The sequence below is a fragment of the Sarcophilus harrisii genome, chromosome 2 (genome assembly GCF_902635505.1).
Source record: "Sarcophilus harrisii chromosome 2, mSarHar1.11, whole genome shotgun sequence".
In the NCBI taxonomy this organism is placed as follows: domain Eukaryota; kingdom Metazoa; phylum Chordata; class Mammalia; order Dasyuromorphia; family Dasyuridae; genus Sarcophilus; species Sarcophilus harrisii.
The window spans coordinates 605,752,045-605,775,058 of NC_045427.1; the positions used below are offsets into that span (position 1 = coordinate 605,752,045).

Genomic DNA, 23,014 nt, shown 5'->3' on the forward strand with positions numbered 1-23,014 from the left:
ATGACACCATTAAATAATGTTGAGCACAAACCTTTCAGGCCATTGGGGGGCAGTGGTGGTGGTTGTGAAACACTAAATGGGAATCACTGATGCAATAGTTTAAATTTTAACTTCAAGTGAAAAAACAAAACAAAACCTAGATTCAACTCTTGGTTTTCTTACTGAGTAGCTGCATGACCATGGGGTAAATCATGACCATTCATGACTGAATGAGCATTTTGCCTGAGAAACCTGTAAAGTAAGAATAATTACTCCTTGCATAATCTACCCCCATAAGGTTGTTTTGAGAAAATGTTGTAGATTCTTAAAATTATCATACAGGATTTGCTGTTTTACTTGTAAGACAACAGGCCTCCGTCTTAAATCCCAAATCTCGTAACTTAGAAAACCACATTAACTTTTTATTCTATCTTATTTATCAAGTATTTCCCAATTAATTTTAACTTGGTTCTGCAGCACTGAGGGATATTTAACATATCTGGACTACCAGATGGCCTGGTTCAGACTTTGGGTCTTCCCTCCTTATTTTACAGAGTAAAAGAAGCACTCAAATATGGAGAGATTTTAGTTTTACAATATTATTTCCTGACAATAGCCCTGTGAGAAAGGCTAATAAAAGTATTATTCCCATTTTACAGATGAGAAAACTTAGGGTCACAAAGTTTAAATGACTCCTTAATGGCCACACGGTAATTATCAGAACCAAGATTTGAATTGAAATGTCCAGGCTTTGAATCCCCCACTGTTGGGCAGAAAACAGAACTGATCTCAGCTAGGAAAAGCTTATTATTGCTGGTGTCCCTAGTTCTCTTTCAAGGGTCATACTCTAAACTAAACATTCTACATATGGTCTGACCAGGAAATGGGATCCAGATTGAGTCATTCTGAACTCTATATGTTTATTAATGAAGACTAAGACCAAATCTGCCATTTGGGCAGGTATACATCATTATCATGGATTCATTTTCAATTTTCAATGAACTAAGCCCCTCACCCAACTTTTATTTTCACTCAAACTGCTAGTAATCAGGTCTATTATCCTTTAGTTCTGCAACTATTAGAATCTAAGAATAGGACCATTCATTTCCTGGTTTCAAATTTCACCCAATGGGTCATGATTCTTTCATCCAGTGCTTATGTTTCAGTTGTGTATTATCTGTAAATTTAATAAGTATATACCATTTATGCTTTCATCAGACACTCATTAAAATATTCAGTAAGATGGGGTAAGGCAAGTTAGGTAATGATCCCTGCAGAACACCAATAGAGACCTCTTTCCATTCATTGAAGACTATTTAATTATACTATTACATAGCTCTCATGTTGTTCAAAGGAATACGGCAAGATCTTGTCAGATGCCTCCTTAAAAACCAGATGCATTTTGTTTATATCAATACCGTACCCCTACTAATCTATGTGACTCTATCCCACTCTCCGACCCCACAAAGTTAGTGATGGCTGTTTGGCATGAACTGGGCTTATTAATACCTTTCTGATTTATAGATTCCATCTCCCCACATTTTATGAAATATTAAGGTTGGACTACTGTAATATAGTCCAAATTTAATAATAATATAGCTAATACTTAATAAAGGTAGGTAGGTGTGCCTTTCACAAGATTCTCCTGACTAAATCTATCCTAAGAGCAGGCCAGCAAATAGATAGACAAAATAATAGAGCAGCTTTATGTCACCTGTCTCATCCCCACTACTCAATAAATTCCAGCGGCTTCTGATCATCTTCAGGATCAAATATAAAACTCTTTGGCACAAAGCTCTTTAATCCTGACTCTTACCCTCTTTCAGGTTTCTCTCCTACCCCCAATGACACCGAGGTCGCCCAACTCCAAGCATTTTCACCAGCTGTTTCCCATGTCTTCATCTATGCTTTCCCAGCTTATTCTGTCTTTAACAAGTGGTTTGGACTTCTAGAGAAAACCTAGAGGACTATTTTCTTCTACTTTGGCCATGTTTGTTCTAGCCTTTCCAGCCTTGAAGTTCTCTTGGTCTAGCAGTTCTTGACCTGGGGCCTCCTCCCCAGAGACTCAGGGACAATACTTCAAGGGATCAATGAGTCTGGGTTGGGGGGGAGGGGAGGAGAGAATGTATATTTACTTTTACTAATCTCCAAATGAAATTGAACATTTCCTCCAATTATAGAAAAACATTATTTTGAGAAGGGATGGTTAAGTGTCAAAAAACAATGCCAAAGAATGGAGGGGATGAAGGTCATGACACTAAAAAAGTTAAGAACCCCTGACCTAGACAAAGGAAAACAAGAGCCAGGGAATTCTTTCTGGTTATTCACATCACACCATTAGCCCCAAGCAATGGGTCAAGTCCTTCCCTGTTTCTGGGTGTTTTCCCATGGTCTTAACTTTTCTTTTGATTCTGAGCCATTCAATTTCTCGATCCTCCCTTAGAGGTAATGCCCTTAGCCTGCAGGTTTCCAGCAGACTGCCTCTTCCTACATCATCCTTTCTTTAGCATCTTTTCAGTCTTGCTAGCTCTGCTCCCCCAGTCTTAGCATCTGGACTTGGATCCATTTGTCTTTATGTTGCCCAGGGGCACATAAGTGACACTATATTCATGGCTCCATAGGCGCTATTTAGTTGTCTGATATTTGGGAAGCAGATCCTAGGTCCCCCAAAGAAGCAAAACTAGGTAACACCCATGGCGTACCCTTCTATCTTAAAGTGGATTTCTATCTTAGCTCGGACACCCACCTCCAGGTCCCCTTTTTGAAAGCAGCCTTTGCCGCATGAACACTTAAATTTACACCACAAACTACAAAGCAAATCATACACAAAGGCTGAGTAAGATGTTTCCAGAGGTTTAGAAGAGAGATGGCTTTAATTTGATAACAGCTTTCGGTTACAGACTGATTCAGGTTTAAAGCATATATCAAAACAGAAGGGCTTCTGTCATTGGCTAGCAGCTGATGCTACATTCTTATGATTTGTGCCCTAAAGGCATAGCATATAAACAATCCCTCTAAATATATTTTTTAAAAGTGTTTGGCAATGGCAGTTCTCATGACACATTCCCTCTAGACACATGAAATTACATTTAAATGCCTTCCCACTCTCTTCTCAAACAGGGCACCCCTTCACAGAGAACCAGTCATCCCTTGCACCAGAAATGTTTGTGGTTTAACAAATAAAAAGACATGCGTATGGCAATGACTATTTTTAAAAAATCAAGCATTGCTTCAAAACATTTTTAAAAGTCTAAATGAAGCCAGCAGTCTCAGAATGTGCAACAGGAAAATGGACATCTGAGACTATGAAGGAAGAAAGAAAACCAATTATCTACTTCAGCAGCAGGAAGCCAGTGGCCATTGTGATGGATAAAAAAAAAATATATCCTGAGAAAGTCCTAAAACAGCTATCAAAGTCCTTCAGCATGATATGCCATTAGAGAAGGGAAGGGTTTGGGACAGAAATGAGAATCTACAAAGAATGTTCTGACATCACTTACTCAGAGGAACATCTATAAAAGTCTGAGGGGGACTTTTTTTAGGGGGAGGGAACAAACTTGGCTTCTTTCCTTTCCCTCTTCTTGGTCAGAAGGCAAGCACATGGGTTCAATCGTTGCCTCCACATATCTTCAACAGGATCTTCCGGTAATCCCCAGAGGTATCTCCCTGGTCACAGAAACCAAAAGACAAGTTAATCAAGAGAAGAGGAACCTTGTTTCCTAATTTCCTCTTACCACAATAGCCCCAATCCAGGCCCCAGAAGAATTTTGATTGTGGCAATGAAGATAAATGCCACCTCCAGAGGGTCAAAGAGAGTCCTGGAATTATTAAGAGCTTGCAAAGACAAGATTTTCTTGGGGATCTGAAGGCTCCATGGTCATATAAGGGGCTGACTACAAATTATAAATTACAAACTAACCACCCCTCCCCCCCAGGACTATTCTGCCCATCTATATCTGTCCAAAGTTCCAATCCTTCTGGATCCAAGCAGTAAATCTGAACTAAATGCCCAGAAGTATTTTTTTTTAAATTACAAAGTACATGTTCTTTGATATTTTTCAAGTGGTATTAAAGTAAATCCCATATTTTTCTCCCTGAAAACAAAAGGTTTTCCTATTGAAGAAGTTAATGTCATTTTCTTATTCTTGTACAGAACTTTTGTATATATAAACCAATTGTTTCCAACCCTTTCATGTAGGAGGATTCATTTTCAAGGTCAAAATGGTCCCTATATAGTAATACCTGTCTTATCAGTTAACATAACAAGAACTTATAATGTCACCCTAACTGGACAGATAAAACATAGCTCATCTACCATTTCTAATTTTGGCAATGTGTTCCAATCCCACTGCTCTCTCTTCAGTGTTGCTCAAATATACCCTATTCGCTCTGGCTTCCAGTAAGGCCTCATCCCTCACCGGAAACACTGTGGTTCCTCCCCATCTATAACAAGGCAGATCCTCTCCATCCTTCCAGGCCCAGTCCAAGGCCTACCTAGAAAAGCCCTTCTTTAGCCCCAACCTCATTGATCTTCTGTCTGCTACTTACTGCCTGAGGCCGTATCAGAGTTTGGCTCTTACTAGTTCCATTTTTCACTTTTTGGCCATCACGGCAGAAGTCCAATAAATCCCTAGAGAGACTCCTCACAAATGAGGAGTGAAGGTGGCAGGATAAGGGTTACCATTCTACTGGAAAGCAAGACAGTCCTATGGAAAGAACTAGGTTTTCAGCAAAAGGACCAGGTCTGCCACCCACTCTCTGCAGGACCTTGGTAACCCACTTCACTTCTCTAGGGTTGGACCAAGGCATCCCAACAGCTGAAAGTTCTCATTCAAATCTAAGGCTCCATGACTCAAATCCAATTCACTAACAGACTGAAAAAACATCATTAAAGAGTTCTTAGATTGGAACTGGAAAGATCAATGAATCCCCTGTGAGAACAATTAGTCAATGACAAACAACATGGCAGGTGGTATGAATGCTGTTCCTGATTGTCAATCTCAAAAGATGAGATGCTCCCCACTGGAGGACTTAATTTAAGTGTTTAGTGACATTTTGGGAAGTACAGAGTATTAGGGGGGGACTCCATGCTCAAGGAGTTTATGGTCTTATTTAAAGAGACAAGATTATCAATGAAATCTATTTGTGGAATTGTAGGACACCAGAGTATTGTATATAATAAACGACGAAATTGTGAGATTTAGTGGGGGGTGGAGGTGGGGGGGCCAAAGACACAGAGCAAGACAGAGACAGACACATAGACAGAGGGAGTGAGAGAGCAAGCACACCATGTGCCCCAGTTAATTCCCCAAATAAAAAGTGCCCCTTACCGTGATGTCATGGTATAGACTCTTGCCATAGAGCCTCTTATACTCAGCTCGAATATCAAGCAGATCAATTTCACTTCGAGACACCAAGATCCGGATGAGGGTCCTGTCCTTTGTTCCTGCTCCCTGCAGAGTCACCAACAGCAGTCAGTCTCTCTCGTGCCCCCTCCCCACTTAAAAGGGGTCAGTACATTTGAAAGTGGAACGATTGGATGATGAATATTTAGACTTCACTCTCAGGAGCGGCAGGGTGAGGCTTATTACTTCTCCTTTCCTGAGGGAGCCATGACAACTGCTGGGTACGCAGAGTGAGCATCACATGGGGAGGATCTGGATTCTGACCCAGAGAGGAACAGCTTCCTCTCAGCTACAGCCAGTTCTTCCATCCAGGTCCTAACATTAGCCTAACAGTGATTTCTGCTCCCATGCCTAGCTATGACTATACCAATGGGCAAGGCTGTGGTTTCCCTGACATTTCCCAGATAAAGTATTGATTGGTGCTTGATTTGAAGTCTGGAAGATAATGTTTTGAATTCTGACTCAGATACTGTGTGATTCTGGGCAAGTCACTTAATCTGTTTTGTTTTCTTCATCTGTAAAATGGGGAAATAACAATAAGCACCCACCTCTGAGGGTTGTTGTGAAACTTTAGTGTTATGTTACTTCTACTAATACAACCACTGAAACTTTAAAGGCTTCTTCTACTACTACTACTGCTGCTGCTGCTGCTATTACTACCACTACTACAACAGCTGTGTGCAAAGTCCTGAGAGCATACATACCCTCATTGCCTTGTTGAGTCTTTCTGCAAAGAAAGCTGGAGTGTTTTTGAGGCACTTGACTGCAACACAAAAAACATGGTTTAATTAGATTAGCAATATATGCAGGGGCTGAGAAACAGCAATTTAGATCTGTTGGAAGGTCTGAGCATCTAAACCACTGTTTCATCTACCCCAGTTTCTTCGGAAACCCATTTGCTTCTACTTCTCCAGATTCCAACTTCCCATGACCCACAATCCCAGCAAGATGGCTTCTTGCAATAAAGTTCATGCAGATGCTCAATCTGAGCCCAAATTCTTATTCGGGAAGGCTCTTAGTAACCAACCAGTGATGAATGGCAAAGGAAACTGAGCATTTCATGTATGTTTGTTTCTAAAGAAATATGAATGTTCATGAAAAACCACTGGGGTGGAACACAGGGTAAGACACCAACTGCATATGATGTTAACACCAAACAAGGCAGCAAAGCATGGAAGGGATGCTTCTAGAGATGCTTCCTCATTCAATAAGCCACAAACACCACAGTAAAACACTGAGAAATTAGCGGGGTTTACCCTGCATGTGATCCAGAAAGCTTTGAAAAAGGCAAATTGAAAAGACAGGCATTATTTTTCCAAGTAGGCTTGAAAAGGCAATTTATAGCCCCTTGAGACAATGAAATGCAAACTCTAAATGCAGAGACAACAAGAGCAAATGCCCACTTTCTCTAGGAGGGGCTACAAGAATCCTACTTCAGGGAAACAGGGTGGGGAGTGGTTGCCATGCTTGGAGAAAGTTGATCACATGGGGAGTCAGATTCAGTTCATCACAGTAGACTATGACTTCCCTTTGCAAGGAATAGTCTTTTTGCTGACCAATACTTTAAGGATAGTGGTTTTGAGAAGACTTGGCAGGATGTATGTGATTTCATTTTCCTTGGGAGATGATCCCAGTAAGTCTTCCCCCATCCTCACTGCCATTAACACTGAACATGGACAACACACAGCAGTTCTCCAGGAACAAAGCTACAACTTGACTACAAAGGACACAGTGAGACAAGAAACGGACACTCAGACAAAAAAAAGAAAGCAAACTCCCCTAATTTGGATGGTGACATTTTTAGTGATGAAACACCTAAGGTGACCGGTCATCCCCACCCTCTTCCTGTTCCTAGCACAAATGAGAACGGTTCAGAAAGTGGTTATTACTTTGGGACGCACAGCAGTTATTCTGGATGTGGCAAGAAGGAGAAAAGATCTAGTCCCTGACCCTTTAAAGTGCAGGTTGGCCATGAGTCTCTCTGCTTCCATTTCTAACCCTCAAGCCTAATGTTTCTTGCTTTAGAAAGGCTCCTCTCGCCTGTTCTGGGGAATCCCAAGGAGGGGTACCTAATGCAAAAGGCAGATTCTGTATAAGCTGAAGATTCTCCCATCATTCCTAGAAGTTAAAGTCAGGAAGTTTAGCCTTGAGTGTGGACAGCTGAAGTCATCAGGGGTACATACCCACAGCCAGCATGCCCTGTTCCAAGTCCCCTGACATCTCCCGGCAAATACTCTTCTCAATATCTCGGCTTGTCATCCGCTGGTACTCATTAAAAACTAGAGGAAGAGAGGACATACATGAGAATGAGCCTTCGCCTGGCAAACTGGAACGCTACCCAATCCCAACAACGACCCTCAGGGTCTCTTCCACTCTGTTCAGAGGCCTCAGAGACTGACTGCAGTGACTTTTCCATCCTTCATACCATCTGGAGAGTACCCCTTACTCTTGGACGTTTTTCCAAATCTTACCCAAGCTAAATTCAATTAAATTTAATGAACATGTAGTGAATGTCTATTTTTATCCAAGACATTATGCAAGATGTTTGGGATACAATGATGGGCAAAAATATCCCTAATCTCAAAAAGCTTGGTAGAAGGGATAATAACCCAATATCAACTAATTAAGAAATGCTGATTATTAAGCACCTATCAGCTGCCAAGTAATGGGCTAGATCCTATATACACAAAGACAAAAGTAAAACAATTTCCGTTTCAGAGGGCTTACTTCTCTAAGGAGAATCATCATCTAGAAGTATCTACACAGAAATTTTGTTGGGAAGTAGGCAATGGCAGCTGAGGAAAACATGAAGGTCTCATGGCAGGAACTTCTTTCTGACATGAACATAATTAGACTGATTAAGTGCATGAATAGCTTAGGGGGGTGAAGAGTCAGAGAAGGTTTTACTGGTTTGGGAACAAATGAGGTGGGTCCTGAAGGGAAGGACTGCAATAAACAAAGATGTCTGTATAGGACAGGGAGAGGAGAAAATGGGGAGAATCTATTTCAAGACTGGAAAGCATCTTTTACAAATGTGCAGAAGTAGGGGATGAGAGGAAGATTGGAACAAGTGAGTAGGAAGAAAAGAAACAAGCATTTATTAGGCATCCACCATGTGCCAGGCCCTATGCTAAGCACCATACAAATAGTATCTCCTTTGATCTTTGAAAAACCCTAGGAGGTGGATCATTTATCAACTTCATTTTATAGCTGAGGAAACCGAGTCTGAGTGACTTGGGATCACACTGATAGTAAGTGTCTGAAGCTAGATTTAAATTTAAGTTTTCCTCGTTCAAGGCTCAGTACTCCATCTACCAGGCCCCTGGATGCCTCTAGTAGACTAGTGGTTTGGGTGGTGGATACAGTGATAGATTCAGGATGCAACAGCATCTTGATGGGCTGGCAGAGCACTGAGATGAGTCTAACAGGGTGAAATGCAAGAAGGATATGTATGTCTGTATATATGCAGATACACGTGTGTGTGTGTGTGTGTGTGTGTGTGTGTGTGTGTATGTGTGTATATACATACACATACAAACAACTCTGTATATCCAGCTATATGTATATTGTATATATCTATACATATGTGTGTACATACATCCACATGTATTTGAGTATGCACACACAAACATTCTTATACTAAGATTCAAGAAATGGACTTTATAATATAAGGCAGGGAGAGCGCAGTTAGACAACATGAAAAAAATTAGGGAGTTTTTTTGCTTATGTTTTTTTCCCCTGAGGCAATTGGGGTTAAGTGACTTGCCCAGGGTCACACTGCTAGGAAGTGTTAAGTGTCTGAGGTCAGATTTGAATTCAGGTCCTCCTGACTTCAGGGCTGGTGCTCTATCCACTGCACCACCTAGCTGTCCTAAATTAGAGAGTTTTAATGGACTGCAAGATCAACACAAGTTAGCAGTGCAATATAGCCTACAACACACAAACAAAAGCTAACGTTTGGAATCCTATCCACCAGGATAATGAGGTGAAAGTTCTTCTGTCACATACTACATCTGAAGAGACATGTTATATTCTGGGCACCTTAATTTAAGGAGGACAGTGAGAAAGTGGACTGAGATGGACAAGGACCTAGTCTATAACACATGAGGATCAGGAAAGGAACAAAGGATGCTTACCCTGGAGATGTAGTAGGATGTTTATCTGGGGGGCACTTCAGTAGGATATAGAACAACGTGATATAAGAAGGGCAATTCTAGCTCAGATACAAGAAAGAAATGGCCCCTAACTTATGAATTTTCCTCAGTGAAATGTGCTGCTTTGGACTGTAGGCGGTTCTCCTTCACTGGGTGTTCAAGTACTGTATGACCACTTGTCAGGGCTTGGCAGTAGAGCTATGGGTTGAATTTGGTGACTACTAAGGTCCCTCTCAATTCTGAGCTCCTATGATGGTGTAAAGAGTCCTCAGACAGGAGTGTGAGAACTAAAATGGAGATGCAAAAGGCTGGAAACCATTCAGGAAGCCAAGAAAGAAGTAATGAGCGATTGAACATGAGAACAAACACCAGATGAAAGAGATAGTCACGGAAGGGGAAATGACATAATTCAGCAACTGAATGGTTGTGAGTAGAGAGGGAAGGTGATGATCAAGTCTTGACCTCAGGACCCACTTCCTTCATTAAGGACTTCTTGAGACTTCCCAGGCCATTAAGGATCTCCCTGCTCTGAACACTATAGCATTTAGAATCAATATCATACAGTATAATACTTCTCTATTATTTCATGTGTTAGCCCTAACTCTTCAATTAAATATACATGCAAGGTTAGGGACCTTCCTTGTCTTATCTCACCCACAGAACCCAAAGCAGAACTGAGCACAGGGGAAATACTAATTGGCTGGTAGAAGCTGAGGGGAAGGAGAGTCTCTGGGATCTAATCTCTTTGGAGCCAAGCCAATTACGTGTCGGATCAATCTCTGGGTTCCAGCTTGCACATGTGCCATCATACAACTTTCTGTGGCTCCTAATGGAAGGGAGAGAATCAGTGTGGTGTAAATAGTCAGGAAGTCAGGAAAACTGGATCTGGGTCTTGTCTTTATCCTTAATTAGCTCCACTGACTCCAGGCAGGTTATTTCACGTTTCAAAAAGGATGAGGCCAGAAAAATCTCTAAATTAACCTTTTTTAGTTTTAAAATGATTGTATATAGCTTTTAGTTAACAAGAAATCCACCTTCAAGCCCTAGCTGATCCCTTGAATTTGGCTTTTTAATTTAATTTTTAATTTATGAGATAAAACATGCATCTCCATACATAGTGGAAAGGAAAATATTATTGCATATGAAATTGCAAATAAATATATAAAACTGAAAGTAAATATGTAAAAAAAACCTTTAAATTTATGTTATATTTAAATATATATTATAAAATATTCTTTTAATAATTAATAATTGTAATTATGTATAAATTAAACACATATATTACATGTAAATTTCTTATTTTTTCCCTTCCCTCCTCAATCCCTATCACTAAACACAAATATATATATATATATATTGGATTTGTTCCTTTGAAGGTGAAAATTTATTGTCTTGGGTGAAAGACTCTTTAATGCTATTCTTGAGTAAGATGGTTCATTTTAAGATTAATCAGAAGATTTTTCACTAAGGTAGGGCTTCTTAATATGGAGTTCAATTATCCCCAAAAGACTAAGTGGAGAGATTTCAAGGCAGGGGTGGGAATGTCTGTATGGAAAAATATTCTGAGAAAAAGTCCAGTGGCTTCACCAGACACTATCAAAGAGGTCCACGACCTTTTGTTAAGAATTCCTGAGCCAGGGAGTGGAAAACATCCTTGAAAAGTCTTAGATCTTTACTCTTCCTTCTCAGATGCATCAGAGAATAGTTACAAAGTAAGAAAACAGAATCTGTCTCCAGATGGCTCTAGGCTCCATTACCTGCTGTCAGGTGAGCTCGACTCCTTGTACACAGGATGGCATTGAACTTGGATTCATCAGTCCCCAGACGATTCTCTCCAGCTGCATACAGTTCCTAGCCAAAAGAAGGGAAAAAGGCAAATATGAGGCTCTTATATCACAAATATTCAATTCATTTTAACTCTAGAGAAGGAGAGCAGCCAAAAAAATTCCATGGGTAAGCTCTGTGGGTTCCTAAGGGACAGATGGAAATGTAAGGGAAGGAAACAACAATCAAAACAATGTCCAGAGCTATGATTCAGGAATCGCTTCTGGAGTTTGTCATCAAAGATTGGGGAGCAGGGAATGTTGTGGATTATGAAAAGAGGCAGAAAGTGAAAACCACTAAAACCAGTGTGAGACTGGGAGTGATGCAGTAGGGTCAGGGCTGAGAGCCAAAGAATGCATAGAAATCAATGGGAAAAGTCAGGTATCGGGTAAGTCAAGGCAACAGTTGAGTCAGGAAATGGGCAAACAGGGTCACAAGAGTCTGACTATGAAGCCCTAAGCCGGGAGACACTTCTGTGGTTCCTGGATTTCCAGAACAATCAAAGTCTGGAAGTGGGAAGGTGTGCATTAGGTTGGTGTATGTAGGAAACAATGGCTAACGTAGGGGAAGGTGGATTCTGAAATCAGGTTAAATAAAGGCTCTAAACTATGCTCAAAGACCACAGCTTCTTTCCCTTCAATGCAGCAAAGAGGTCCCCATTAAGGGACATTTGAGGGTAATTTTACAGAACACTGCCCAAGAAGTGCAGAGTATCGGGGTCTAATCCCAGCCCTGACAATACCCATCAAAGAGACCACAGGCAAGTAAACTCACAGCCCAGTTTGATTGGAAAGAATCACAGGATGGGGTGAGCAGGAACCTTATGTCGCGTAGTGCAATCTGCTCTCTAATGCAAAGGTCTTCTCTACATTTCCAACAAATGAGCAATAGGCCTCTCTCAAACACATTCAGATTTGGGGGCAGGGGGAAGAGGAAGAGCTTAAAATTATGAACTTAAAATATCATATAAAATGAGTATTTTCCATATATATATTAAGTAGAGCAGCTATTAAGAAATATAATGAAACTTAGACATGAAAAGCTGACTCACTGTGTGGTTTTTCTTTCTTAAATTATCTAAGTCTTTCCTAAAAATCACTAAAGCTAGCAAAAAAAAAAAAAAAAAAAAGTCAGCTCATCCCATTCCTTGTCTTGGAAAAATCAGTTATCCTTTGCAGAAGGGATGTACTTGTTACAAGGATTTGCTTTTCCTTTTTTCTTTCTCAGGATGGAGGCAAAGTGAATAAATACTTGTTAACATAAAAAAGAAGATTTGAGTCACTTTGATTGTCTGCTAGGGTGGCTGTGTACTAACCTGGGCATCTCTTTGGACCAGGGACAGATCCACATTTGTGCTTTCATCTCGGTTTCCCTGGAAGAAAAGTTCCATTTGTCACATTGGCAGCTCTGTGTGCCCCACCACAGAGGGTGTGGGGAGAGCTCAGGACCCCCTAGTTTCTTTGGATAGATAGGTCACACCTATCTTGCCTTAGAACCTAGAGATGTGACTCTTGAAATGATACCTGAGCAAGTGAGACCAGGAGCCTCTGGAAATGTCCCGATGTGTCGCTTCTAATGGCTTCCTCCAAAGTCTTCTTGAATTCTGAAAGTAAGAAAATGCTGAGCAAGTCTTTCCAGCCCAGGAGCAGGGCTAACCTGCTCGTGGACAGGATCGAGATGGATGCTTAGGGTCGCAGCTGGGAAATTGTGATCGCTACCAGCCATGTGATGGCTGGGCCCAGAACTCACAGTGAAAGGCCGGATGGGTGGATGGGCGGATGGATAGCTTAGGACTGGGGTTAGGAGGAAGGAGCCCCAAAGGGCATAAGGAAAAGGAAACAGGATTATGTCAAGGCATGAAAGGCTGCAGAGGTCTGTTCATCAGCAAATCTGTATGTGTTCATGAAAGCAGTGACCAAGGCAGATCCTGCCGGGCCGGCCTAACCTGTCTTGTAGGCCCTGTTGATTTCTCGGATGTGCTCATTGCTTCGGGAGGCCAGGATTTCAATGAGGCACGCTTCATCAGTGCCCGCGCCCTGTAGCAGAGGGAGGAAAAAGCAAAGTCTCACGAGTCCACTTTCTGAAGAGAGCATAGGAAAGGCAGTGAGCCATGCTGATTACTGTCCGGCTCCCTTGATATTAAAAAAAAAAGCAACAATGGATACATCTCATTGTTTGAAGAAAGCAATCTGAAAGGCTTTCCTAAAGACCCTGGCATGCAGACAATTATAATCACCTAGATAAGCTTCCTTTCCATAACCTGCCTATGAACAAGAGAGATCTAATCAGACATAAAGAAGAACATGATAAGAGCTTTGGATGGACTATGGACTGCCCACTGTAGATTTTTATTATCTTCATGTACACAATCACCTCTCCCAGAGAGATTATTCATTCACTGGATGTGAGGCAGGGACTGGGTCAAATGCTCTCTCTCACAGTTGTTTCTAAGATTCTCTAATTCTATGATTCTTAAAGCCAAAAGCACCCCCGACATGACTTGGAAGGGGTTTAGGTAAGCATTTCTTTCCTATCCATTGGCCAGAAGATGGAAGTATTTGGCAGGTAGGGGTGGAAGATGTCAACTTACTGTTGTTGCTCAGAACTAGGTATATTATCTCACACCTGTTGTTGATGAATTTTCTTAACTCTTGGCCCAGCACTTTCCACTGGGCAATCTAGCTGCCTTACACATAGCAGAAGCTTAATAAAGGTTTATTGAATTTATTGGCAAGTCTAATTCTTTTCTGGAAGAAGCAGATGGGAGACGGATGAAGATCTCGGTTTAGAACTACCTTTGCCAAAAAGTTAGGTGAATAAGGCATCACAATAGAATGAATGAAGAATCATAGCTCCCTTATGTGTTCTTTGGATTCTTCTGGAATGAAAAAACAAGGAAGGTAGGATCTCCTCCAGGAAATGTCTTTAAAAGCAATGGGAGGGTGGGGCTGGCCATGTTACTACAATTCCCATCCAGACTGACACTGGGCTGTTCCTGGACAGGAGCCCTTTCCTCCAGAGCTTGCTTGGGATTCCTATTTTGTCCCACTCCAGCTTCTAATCCTGGCCCTGGCCCAAATCCCAGTTCTCTGTCTCAGCTTGTTCAGGAGCTTTGGGACCACAACCCTCCCGGGGGAGGTCTGAGCTCCCCAGGGGATGGATCCCACTCCCGGCATTGACTCAGCCACCCAACACAGTACTCACTGACTGACCTTGATGGCTTCCTTTATTTCATAGACATCATAGAGGACCGGTGTCTTCATCATAGCGAGGATGGTCTTCTCAAAGTTCCCTGAGAGTTCTGATTTGAGATCTTTGATCAGATCCTGGTTGGAGAGGACAGACAAACCAGAAGTCAGAAACACGTAATCTACCAACAGCATCGCAGATGTGGAACTGGAAGGTCCTCTCTCAGAACAGAGAATTAAACATAGGGACAGAGTGGCTCACCCTAGGTCGTACAAGTGGAGAGCATCAGGAGGAGGATTTGAACTCAGATCAGATCCTTTGACTAGTCATTGCTTCTCCCATTATAACACACTGCCTCCCTAGTCTAGCTCCCAACTGCCCCAACTTGCAAAATATTTACTCATACACTCTACTTCTCTAAAGAATCATTAGATATGAGGTTGAAAGGAATAAATTAAGTTGAATTTTTATGCATTTGATTTATCAAAAGCTTTTGCATGTTTTGTATTCTGTTGTATGCGGTATTAATTAACCAGTCTTATTGGTGAGGAAAAAGGAGGCCCGGAGAGGCTGACAGACCATCTGGGAAGACAGTTAAGTAAGTAAATCTTATATTGGCATCCACCTGCTTTTATGAGATCTCAAATGAGGCAATACTTGGACAAGTGCTTAGCACAGTGTCTGGAATATAGCAGGAACTTAATAAATGCTTATTCCTTTCCATCTCCCAATCTTTTTTCCCCTTCTTTGTACATTTATTTATCCATCCATCCATCCATATCACATTTAACTATCAAAGGGGATAGAAACAACGTCTCCAGATTCCTAGCCCACTGTTCTTCAGTTCCACCATGATAGCATCATGGACTCAAAGTTGTTTTCTTTCAGAGGGACCAGATACTCAATTCAAATAAAGTGCTATTACAGAGAGCCTGGTGATCAATTAGCAAAGCGAGCTAAGCGAAGAGTCCGAGGTGGGGATTGTTCCTATAATCCTGCTTTTCCCAGGCCCCAAGGACAATGGGGAGCAGCAGGGAGGGCCCGCATCTAGCCTTGGCTAATGGCCGGTGCTGGGCCTCTGGTGCCTTGGTGCTTTTTCCACACTTGCCTTCCCATAGGCCGTTTTGAAGGAAAGAAGGATCTGCTGCCTCTGCTTGTTGGAGCGACTTCCCAGGCAGTCGATGATGGCCTGTTCGTCGGTCCCTAGGTGAGAAGGGAAGAGGCCGTGAGCTGGTCGGCAGGTGCTTGCTCCCCCACCACACAGAGCCACCCGAATCACCCCATCCCAGAAATCGGCCTTTGGGTGGGCTGAACCCAACAAGGGCCACTCTGGAGACCGCCTCCCAGGAGACCGCCTCCCACTTCAGGCCCCGGGTCTCCCCGGACACTCACCAAACCCCTTCATGGCTTTCCGCAGGACTTCCGCATCCCTGAGGGGATCAAAGTTCGGAGCATCTGGGATGGTGCCTCGTTTCCCAAACTAGCCAAAGGGAGAGGAGGTTGTTAAGGGGCTTCTCAGGGCTCAGCCACCAGGAGTTGTCACGGTCTCTGCCTAGCCCTTGGCTCACGGCAGCGGAACGTGGGCTTGCTGGGGACAGAGAGTCTGGGTGCCATCTCCCCGGCCATGGGCAGCCCACGGCTGCCAAGTGTCAGAATCAGAATCTGAACTCTTCTCCCGACTCCACGCCCTTCTCTCTCCCCATCACACTGCACTGACTCCCTGCTGGAGATTTTTTTTTTTTTAAGTTTAAGTTTTTAATGTTAAATTGGGAAAATGGATGACGTTCAGCAAAGGACAACCAGAGGGTGAACTACATGGAGACCACGTTCTGGAAGTACAGTCAAGGAGGCCTGCGGAAGAAGAGCTGGGGAAGGGGATGTGGCTACTGTCCTTACCTGCAGTGGAGGAACAGCTGGGGTGACTGACCCTGAGAACCCAGAGTAGGCTGGCATCGGCTGCTGTTGCCCTGCTGGTGGCACTGGATGCTGGCAAGGGGGCGGCATTGGCTGTTGCCCTGGATAGGTCATTGGCGGCTGCCCAGGATAGGCCCCCGGCGCCTGCTGCCCAGGAGGAGGCATGGGTTGGCCAGGCACAGGACCTCCGGGGTATCCTGGGTAAGCTGGCATTCCTGAGGGTGGGTTTCCTCCAGGAGGTGGGTACATTCCATAAGGGGGCACTGGTTGCTGGGCAGGAGGGGGCTGCCCAAAGCTCCCCGGAGGAATGGGTGGGAAACCTCCACCAGGCGCCCCGGGATACATATTTGGCATACTGGCTCCTCCAAATGTCCCTGACATGCTAGAAGCCTGAAATATAACAAGATGAAATATTCAATAGAGCAATTTCAAGAAATACATCTCAGAAAGTACTTACCATAAAATTTAAACCACTGCAAACAGACCCAGCAATCACTGCCGTAGTGCTCCCCACATTCTCCCCCCCTTTTGGAAGCTGATTCTCCCAAGTTCACATTTGATTTGATAAGCAGGGAGAAATCAGAGTGTTCTTTGCAAAGTCCAGATGTCCTGAAGGGCCTTTTCTTCTCCCACTGCAGCTGGGAATTGCTCTCATTGGGCCAAAGACAGGATCTCAATGTCAAGGAGCCTAGCTCAGTCTAGCTTCTGAAGATTTATAAGACAGACAGACAAACACACAGAGACACTCACACATACATAGACACTCCAAAGCCCAGAAGCCTTCCTTGACTTCTGTAGCCCACACACGTCTCCCCTTTGTGAGTAGTTAGTACCACATCGGATTGTTTTGATCAGTATTTCTAGCTAACCCATCTGAAGTTACTCAGACACGTCCCCTCCACTACCTCTTCCTTCATTTCAGTCTCAGATGAAGAATTCTCCTTGAAAACAAAACTCTCATCTAGCTCTTTTATCTCCTCAAACAAGACTGTCAGTTCTATGACTGAAGGAATAATGTCTTTTCCTTTTTTTTCTTTCTCACTCCCCCATATCACCATCACCCAAACCCAAAACTTGTCTTTTTCTTTGAAATAATGTTTCTCTTTCTTCCTCAGACTAAGAGAACAATAGTCTGACAGTATCCCTATGACCTTAGATAAGTCACTTAAGCTCCCTAGGTCTAAGTTTCCTGACCTGTATGGACTAGATGGCCTCTGAGGGCTCTTCCAAGAAGGCCCCTCTAAGACCCCTCGAGGTACAATATGCTTTGGCTCTCTTGAGCTATGACAAACATTTCCCCCAAACAGTTCAAAGACATAACCCAGAAATACAGGTGTTCAATCAGCATCTGTTGACTGAATGACACACAAAGCCATGGACCCAAATGCACATGAGCACTTTTCTCTCTCCTGCCCAAATAAACCCAATCCTTTACAACTTCACCCCAAAGGAACAAGACTCACCATCCCTGAAAGATAATCCTGGTTGAACTGTCCAGCATAGTTGGCCACATTGTCCAGCCCAATTGGGGGCATGGTGGTGGGAGGGTAGGCTGTGCCCCCCCAGGCATTACCACCTGAAATACAACAGCAAACATGGTCAAACCCCTCTGCTGCTGTCCACAGCTGAAAACTCACCCACAGTAGACTGGAGGAGGAAAGGCAACCCAGAAAAGCTCCTAGCTACCAAGTCCTGCCCTACCTCCCCAGGTTAAAAGGGCAAGCAAGCAACCCTTTGTAGAAATTCAGCATAAAGAAACCCAGGCCCTCAAAGAAATGTTTTCCAAACAAAGGGCTTTCAAAACTCATAATGTAAAAAGAGTAATTTTTCAAAGTAATAAAAAAGACAGACAAAAGTTTCCTTTCAAATAATTAAGGACCTAAACTAAAAACTGGTAGCAGAGATGGTTGCAGGTATAACTGGAGGGATATCATTGGGCAGCTTTAGTCTGGATCTGAGGCTCAGGCTTGCCACAAGGTAAGTAGAGGAAACCCAATGAGACTACTGAGGGGACTTGTTCACTTGAAGATCCTCCAGCTGAGAACAAACCCCTTCCCTTACCTACTCTTATACAATAACAGGACAACAGGAATTGGAGCTGGAAAGGCTGAAGGAATACGAACAAATGCAAAATGCATTTTTAAAGTATTTATTATGTACCATGCACTGCTCCAAACCCTGAATTTTACTAATAGGAAATGAAGATCCTTGAAGAGTGTATGCTCATGATGGCACAGCTATGAGTAGCAGAACAGGGATTTTCAAAATGTGAACAGCTATCTCCTCCAAGAAGTCTTTCTTGATTTTCTCAAAAAAAGTTTTTTTTATCTTTGTCATACTTGCTAATTTGTGAACATGCTGAATTTTCCCAATAAACTATAAGTTCTTTGAAAGAAGGTCTATTATTGTATTTCTCTCCCTGGCATTGAATAGAGTGATTGGCACATAAGAGAAGCTTGATAAATCCCTGTTGAATGACTAAGATTATACACAAGAGTGCTTTGGGGCATAAACTCACCATTCTACTTTCTGTTCTACTTTTATTTCCTCCACTAATGGAGGAAATTTATATTTATATTACAGTTACAGTACTCTATTTAACAAGGAAAACCATCTCTCTGATTTTGTTCAGATCTGTTGAAGAGTAAATAATAAATGTTCATTGTGACTTTTGATACCTATTTTAGGTTATAGAATCTAACTAAAATTAAGAATTAACTCATTATATAAACATTTATGCTAATTATCTTAAGAGTACCCTAAAATTAGTCCACTGGTCTTAGGTTTCTATCACTCTGGAGGCTGCCTACCTGATAAACATCCAGTTTCCAAAAAATCACATGCCTTCCCACACCAAGCCTAGAAATAAAATATTTGGAAGGATGTGGGAGATGGGGAAAAGAATTTGAACCTATGACTTCATTGGTAGGGAATCCCAGTGTGGACACTCTCTCAACTAAAAAGGATTGGTATCGGGTTCCTTTGGGGCAAGATGGAGTATTGTGTGACCAAGGGAAGGCAAATCCACAGCTTCCTGGCTCCAAAAATGACCCTCAATTTACTCTGCCACACTATATACCCCAAATCTATACTTGGAGAAAATTTTGAAGCTGTTTTTTTAAAAAAGCTGACACTTTATTTATTTAGATTATTCCTATATTAGATAATATTAGATTATTAATATTAGACATATTATTTAGCAAATAATCAAAATTTTAGGAATCACTATCTGTTGGAATCTTTACAAACTGTTAACTCATTAGAGTTGATAAAAGACAATAATTATCTAATTTAGCATGGTTCAGTATGACTGATCTAATCCTACGAGGAGATGTTATGGGCCAAAAGAAACAAGGTACTAAGTAGAACTAATAGAAACAATGCTTGTGTTCACACCTTTAGAGAGTTCATATAAGCAAGAAGTATTTAAGTACTCATTGGAGTTCACAAGTATGGGAGATTCACAAAAGTTAATTTAGTAACTTTGTGAATTCACAACTCCCTTAATCCCTCCCTTGGAGGGGAGAAGTAAATCTTTGGGAGATGATATATAAGAAGTGGACTCAGTGGGTTGTTCAATTGGAAAGACTGAGAGGGGAGCCTCAGTCAGTTCAACAGAAGCCCACTCTCGGAGGCACAACCAGATTCACTTCATCTCACACCACTGTGGTGGCTGGGCTCCTGCACTTCCCCCACCGAGACCAACCAAGGCTGGTCTGAAAGGCTCTCCAGAGAGGTGCCCAGCCCCAGGCAAGGAGGTGCTTGGCTGGAGGCTGAAGAAACAGAGGCAGAAGCAAGGGACAAGCTGCAAGAGCTCTTGGAACCAAGCAGAGAGATAAGGCCTCTAAGCTAACCGGGCCCAAGGAAAGAGATAAGAAATAAAGATCTGAACTTTTATCACCTGGCTGCGTTTTGAGGTGATTGTTACTTTTAGCTGAAACTAAGGCTGCCTCCAGAAAACCTCCCCAAGAAATCTGCTCCCATTGAGAACCCTTATATTTTAAAGAAGAAAAACACCATAACTATCTTTATTGTCAACCACAATAGAGTATGAGTTTCTGGTATTCTTCAAGAATCTTAATGTCAATGATTTTTAAAAATTATGTAGTTTTCTTTGAATAAAACACAACACATCTGGAAAATTTTAAAGATATCTTGATGAATACTGCTAAAGGTTTTTCAGTCAGTCTGCCTGACCCCATTTGACATTCTTGGTACTAGAATGATTTGCCATTTCCTTCTCCAGTTTATTTTACAGATGAGGAACTGAGGCAAATGGTGAAATGACTTGCTCAAATCACACAGGTAATTTCTGAGTCGTGTTAAAGTTTTACCCAACAAAATTTGCTGTTTTAAATAAATTATTTTTAAAGGTTTGCTCTATTCTGAAAAGGGGCAGTTAGGGGATTTTTTTTCTTCCAATAGAATCTATCTCCAATTTTACAAGGAAAATCAGTAAAGTGTCATTTACTAGAAAGTACATTTTGTTACAGTAGGTGAAATTCAATATTTATTGAGTGCCTCGATCCTGCTTCTGCCAAACCAGCCTTCTCACAAGATCACACTGCTTTTTCTCTTGAAAATGGCCAGGATCTAAATCTTTTTATCTACTCTTATTATGTTGTTTTCTTTTTAAGTGAAAATGCAGGAGAGTTGGGTTTCATTTAAAAAAAAAAACAAATGGAAGCCTTTAAAAGGTGTTATTAATTCCAGCCTAAGTCCTATTAACAAGGCTACATCCCCATTCTCAGGCAGTTTACGCTGCTTTCTAGGAGAGGTATTTCTAGCCTCCATCCCCTGTCAAGGAAGCCAAGGAATCTCAGTGCTGGAAGAAGATACTGGAAGTGACCTGGTCCAGTTATTTGCCTTTGTGGTCCTTCACCCTACTTATGTTCTTCAGCGGTTCCACCTAAAATGTCACGGGGCTTGGCTCTTCCTGAGCTCAATATTGTGGCACAGTTGAGTCACTAAAATGAGCACTCATCCATTGAGCAACAAACCCTATTCCGAGCCACTTGCGGTTTAATACCTCAAGTGTACTCATCTGAGATGGAGTTCTATGTGTGAAAAAAAGAGACCTATCACAGGCCATTATTACAGAAAATAAGTCTTATCTCCTCTCGGGATTGCAGTGTCTTCAGCTAAAGGCAAGGAGGAGATTGCAAGGATGATCTCACGATTTCAAAATCCCAGGCAACTGACTGATTTCCCAGAAAAATGTTTAAAAATGTAAATTGGGATGGAGGCAGCTGGAGGGATGAGCACAAGGTCACTATCCCTATTTACCTTCTTTTCATGATTTCCCTGGTGTTTCCTTTCTGAATGACTGAGCGTTATTCCAAGAAAAAATAATAGAGGAAAAAAGACTTAGATCCTGGGAATTGGAATGGGAAAAAAAGAGTATTTTTCTCCTTGCATGAAAAACAAGAAATTGGGTATCCTGCAATCGATGTTTAGGGATGAGCCAAACTCTGGAAACTGTTATCGGATCTTCCCTTTGCCCACCCGTGTTGGTTACAGTCTTTCTCAAGGACAGGGAGAAAACTCTGGAAGCAGAGCCTTGCTGCTGCCATAGAGTGAGCATTTAATAAATGCTCGCTCATTCAGTCATCTCCAGACACAGCCTCTGGTGCAGCAATCTGCAGGGTGCTAGGACTAAAACATCACAGCCCACTTTCCATGGGAAGGTCTCATTTCCACTTCTGGGTGTGCCGTTGTCCCACAGCAAACAGCAGACTCGTGGTGCTTCTGTCCAGGGGACCAGAGGCAGACCACGAAGGAAATGATGCTCTCCCAGGCTTCAGTTCCATCCCTCTGCTTCTGAATGGGTAAAGACCACCGCCAAACACCTTTGACTTGGACTTCCTTTTTTTGTGGCTACTGTTCACAATGCTCCACATTCTATTTTCTGTTCCCACCCCCTTTGCATTGTCTGTCTACACACATTTCCCTCTGTTGTGCCTTCATATCCACTCATTGTATATATGATGGTGCTGGGGAAAAGATGGAGAAGGGAGAGGACCCTGAACTGCTACTGAAGAGCATGAATAATTCCCTTACCTGGGGGAGCTGGTGGGTAGCCACCTCCAGGGGGAGGATAGCCTGGATAGCTCATCTCTTAGACCTGAAAACAAAAAGACATAAAACGTTAAAAGTGTACCTCTTCTCCCACTAACTCATCTTGAGAGTTGACACTCCATATACTTTACCCTTCAAGGAAGAAAAAAAGTCCCATTTTCAGCAGTCATACATACAAGTAGCCTTGTTTCATTCACCTTATTGGTTATTTTAAATAGCATTTGGAGGAAGCTACATGGTGCAGTGGATAGAGCACTAGGTCTACAGTCAGGAAGACATGAATTCAAATCCTAGTTCAGATACTGAATAGTTGTGTGATCTTGTATAAGTCACTTAACCTCTGCCTGCCTCAGTTTTCTCATCTGAAAGATGGAAATAATAATAATAATAATAATACCCTCTATAGCCCAGGGTTATTGTCAGGACCAAATGAGCTAATATTTGCAAAAAAGATTTGCAAATCTTAAAAAA

At 42.1% G+C, this 23,014-nt stretch overlaps 1 protein-coding gene across 3 annotated transcripts in view; it reads right to left on the reverse strand.

Moving 5' to 3' along the window:
* Positions 1-2,816: 2,816 nt before the first annotated feature.
* ANXA11 (annexin A11) overlaps positions 2,817-23,014 on the reverse strand; it is a 47,255-nt gene continuing 27,057 nt past the window's right edge. For all 3 annotated transcript variants that reach the window (XM_031956388.1, XM_031956386.1, XM_031956387.1), the window contains 14 exons: positions 22,526-22,589; positions 17,929-18,041; positions 16,448-16,855; positions 15,944-16,031; positions 15,660-15,754; positions 14,575-14,688; positions 13,308-13,398; positions 12,886-12,965; positions 12,678-12,734; positions 11,296-11,389; positions 7,568-7,663; positions 6,089-6,147; positions 5,310-5,432; positions 2,817-3,645 (listed from right to left, as the gene is read on the reverse strand). In XM_031956388.1, the coding sequence (XP_031812248.1) occupies positions 3,586-3,645; positions 5,310-5,432; positions 6,089-6,147; positions 7,568-7,663; positions 11,296-11,389; positions 12,678-12,734; positions 12,886-12,965; positions 13,308-13,398; positions 14,575-14,688; positions 15,660-15,754; positions 15,944-16,031; positions 16,448-16,855; positions 17,929-18,041; positions 22,526-22,580 (1,533 nt within the window). In that variant the 5' untranslated portion in view covers positions 22,581-22,589 and the 3' untranslated portion in view covers positions 2,817-3,585. The remainder of the gene's footprint in view (positions 3,646-5,309; positions 5,433-6,088; positions 6,148-7,567; positions 7,664-11,295; positions 11,390-12,677; positions 12,735-12,885; positions 12,966-13,307; positions 13,399-14,574; positions 14,689-15,659; positions 15,755-15,943; positions 16,032-16,447; positions 16,856-17,928; positions 18,042-22,525; positions 22,590-23,014) is intronic.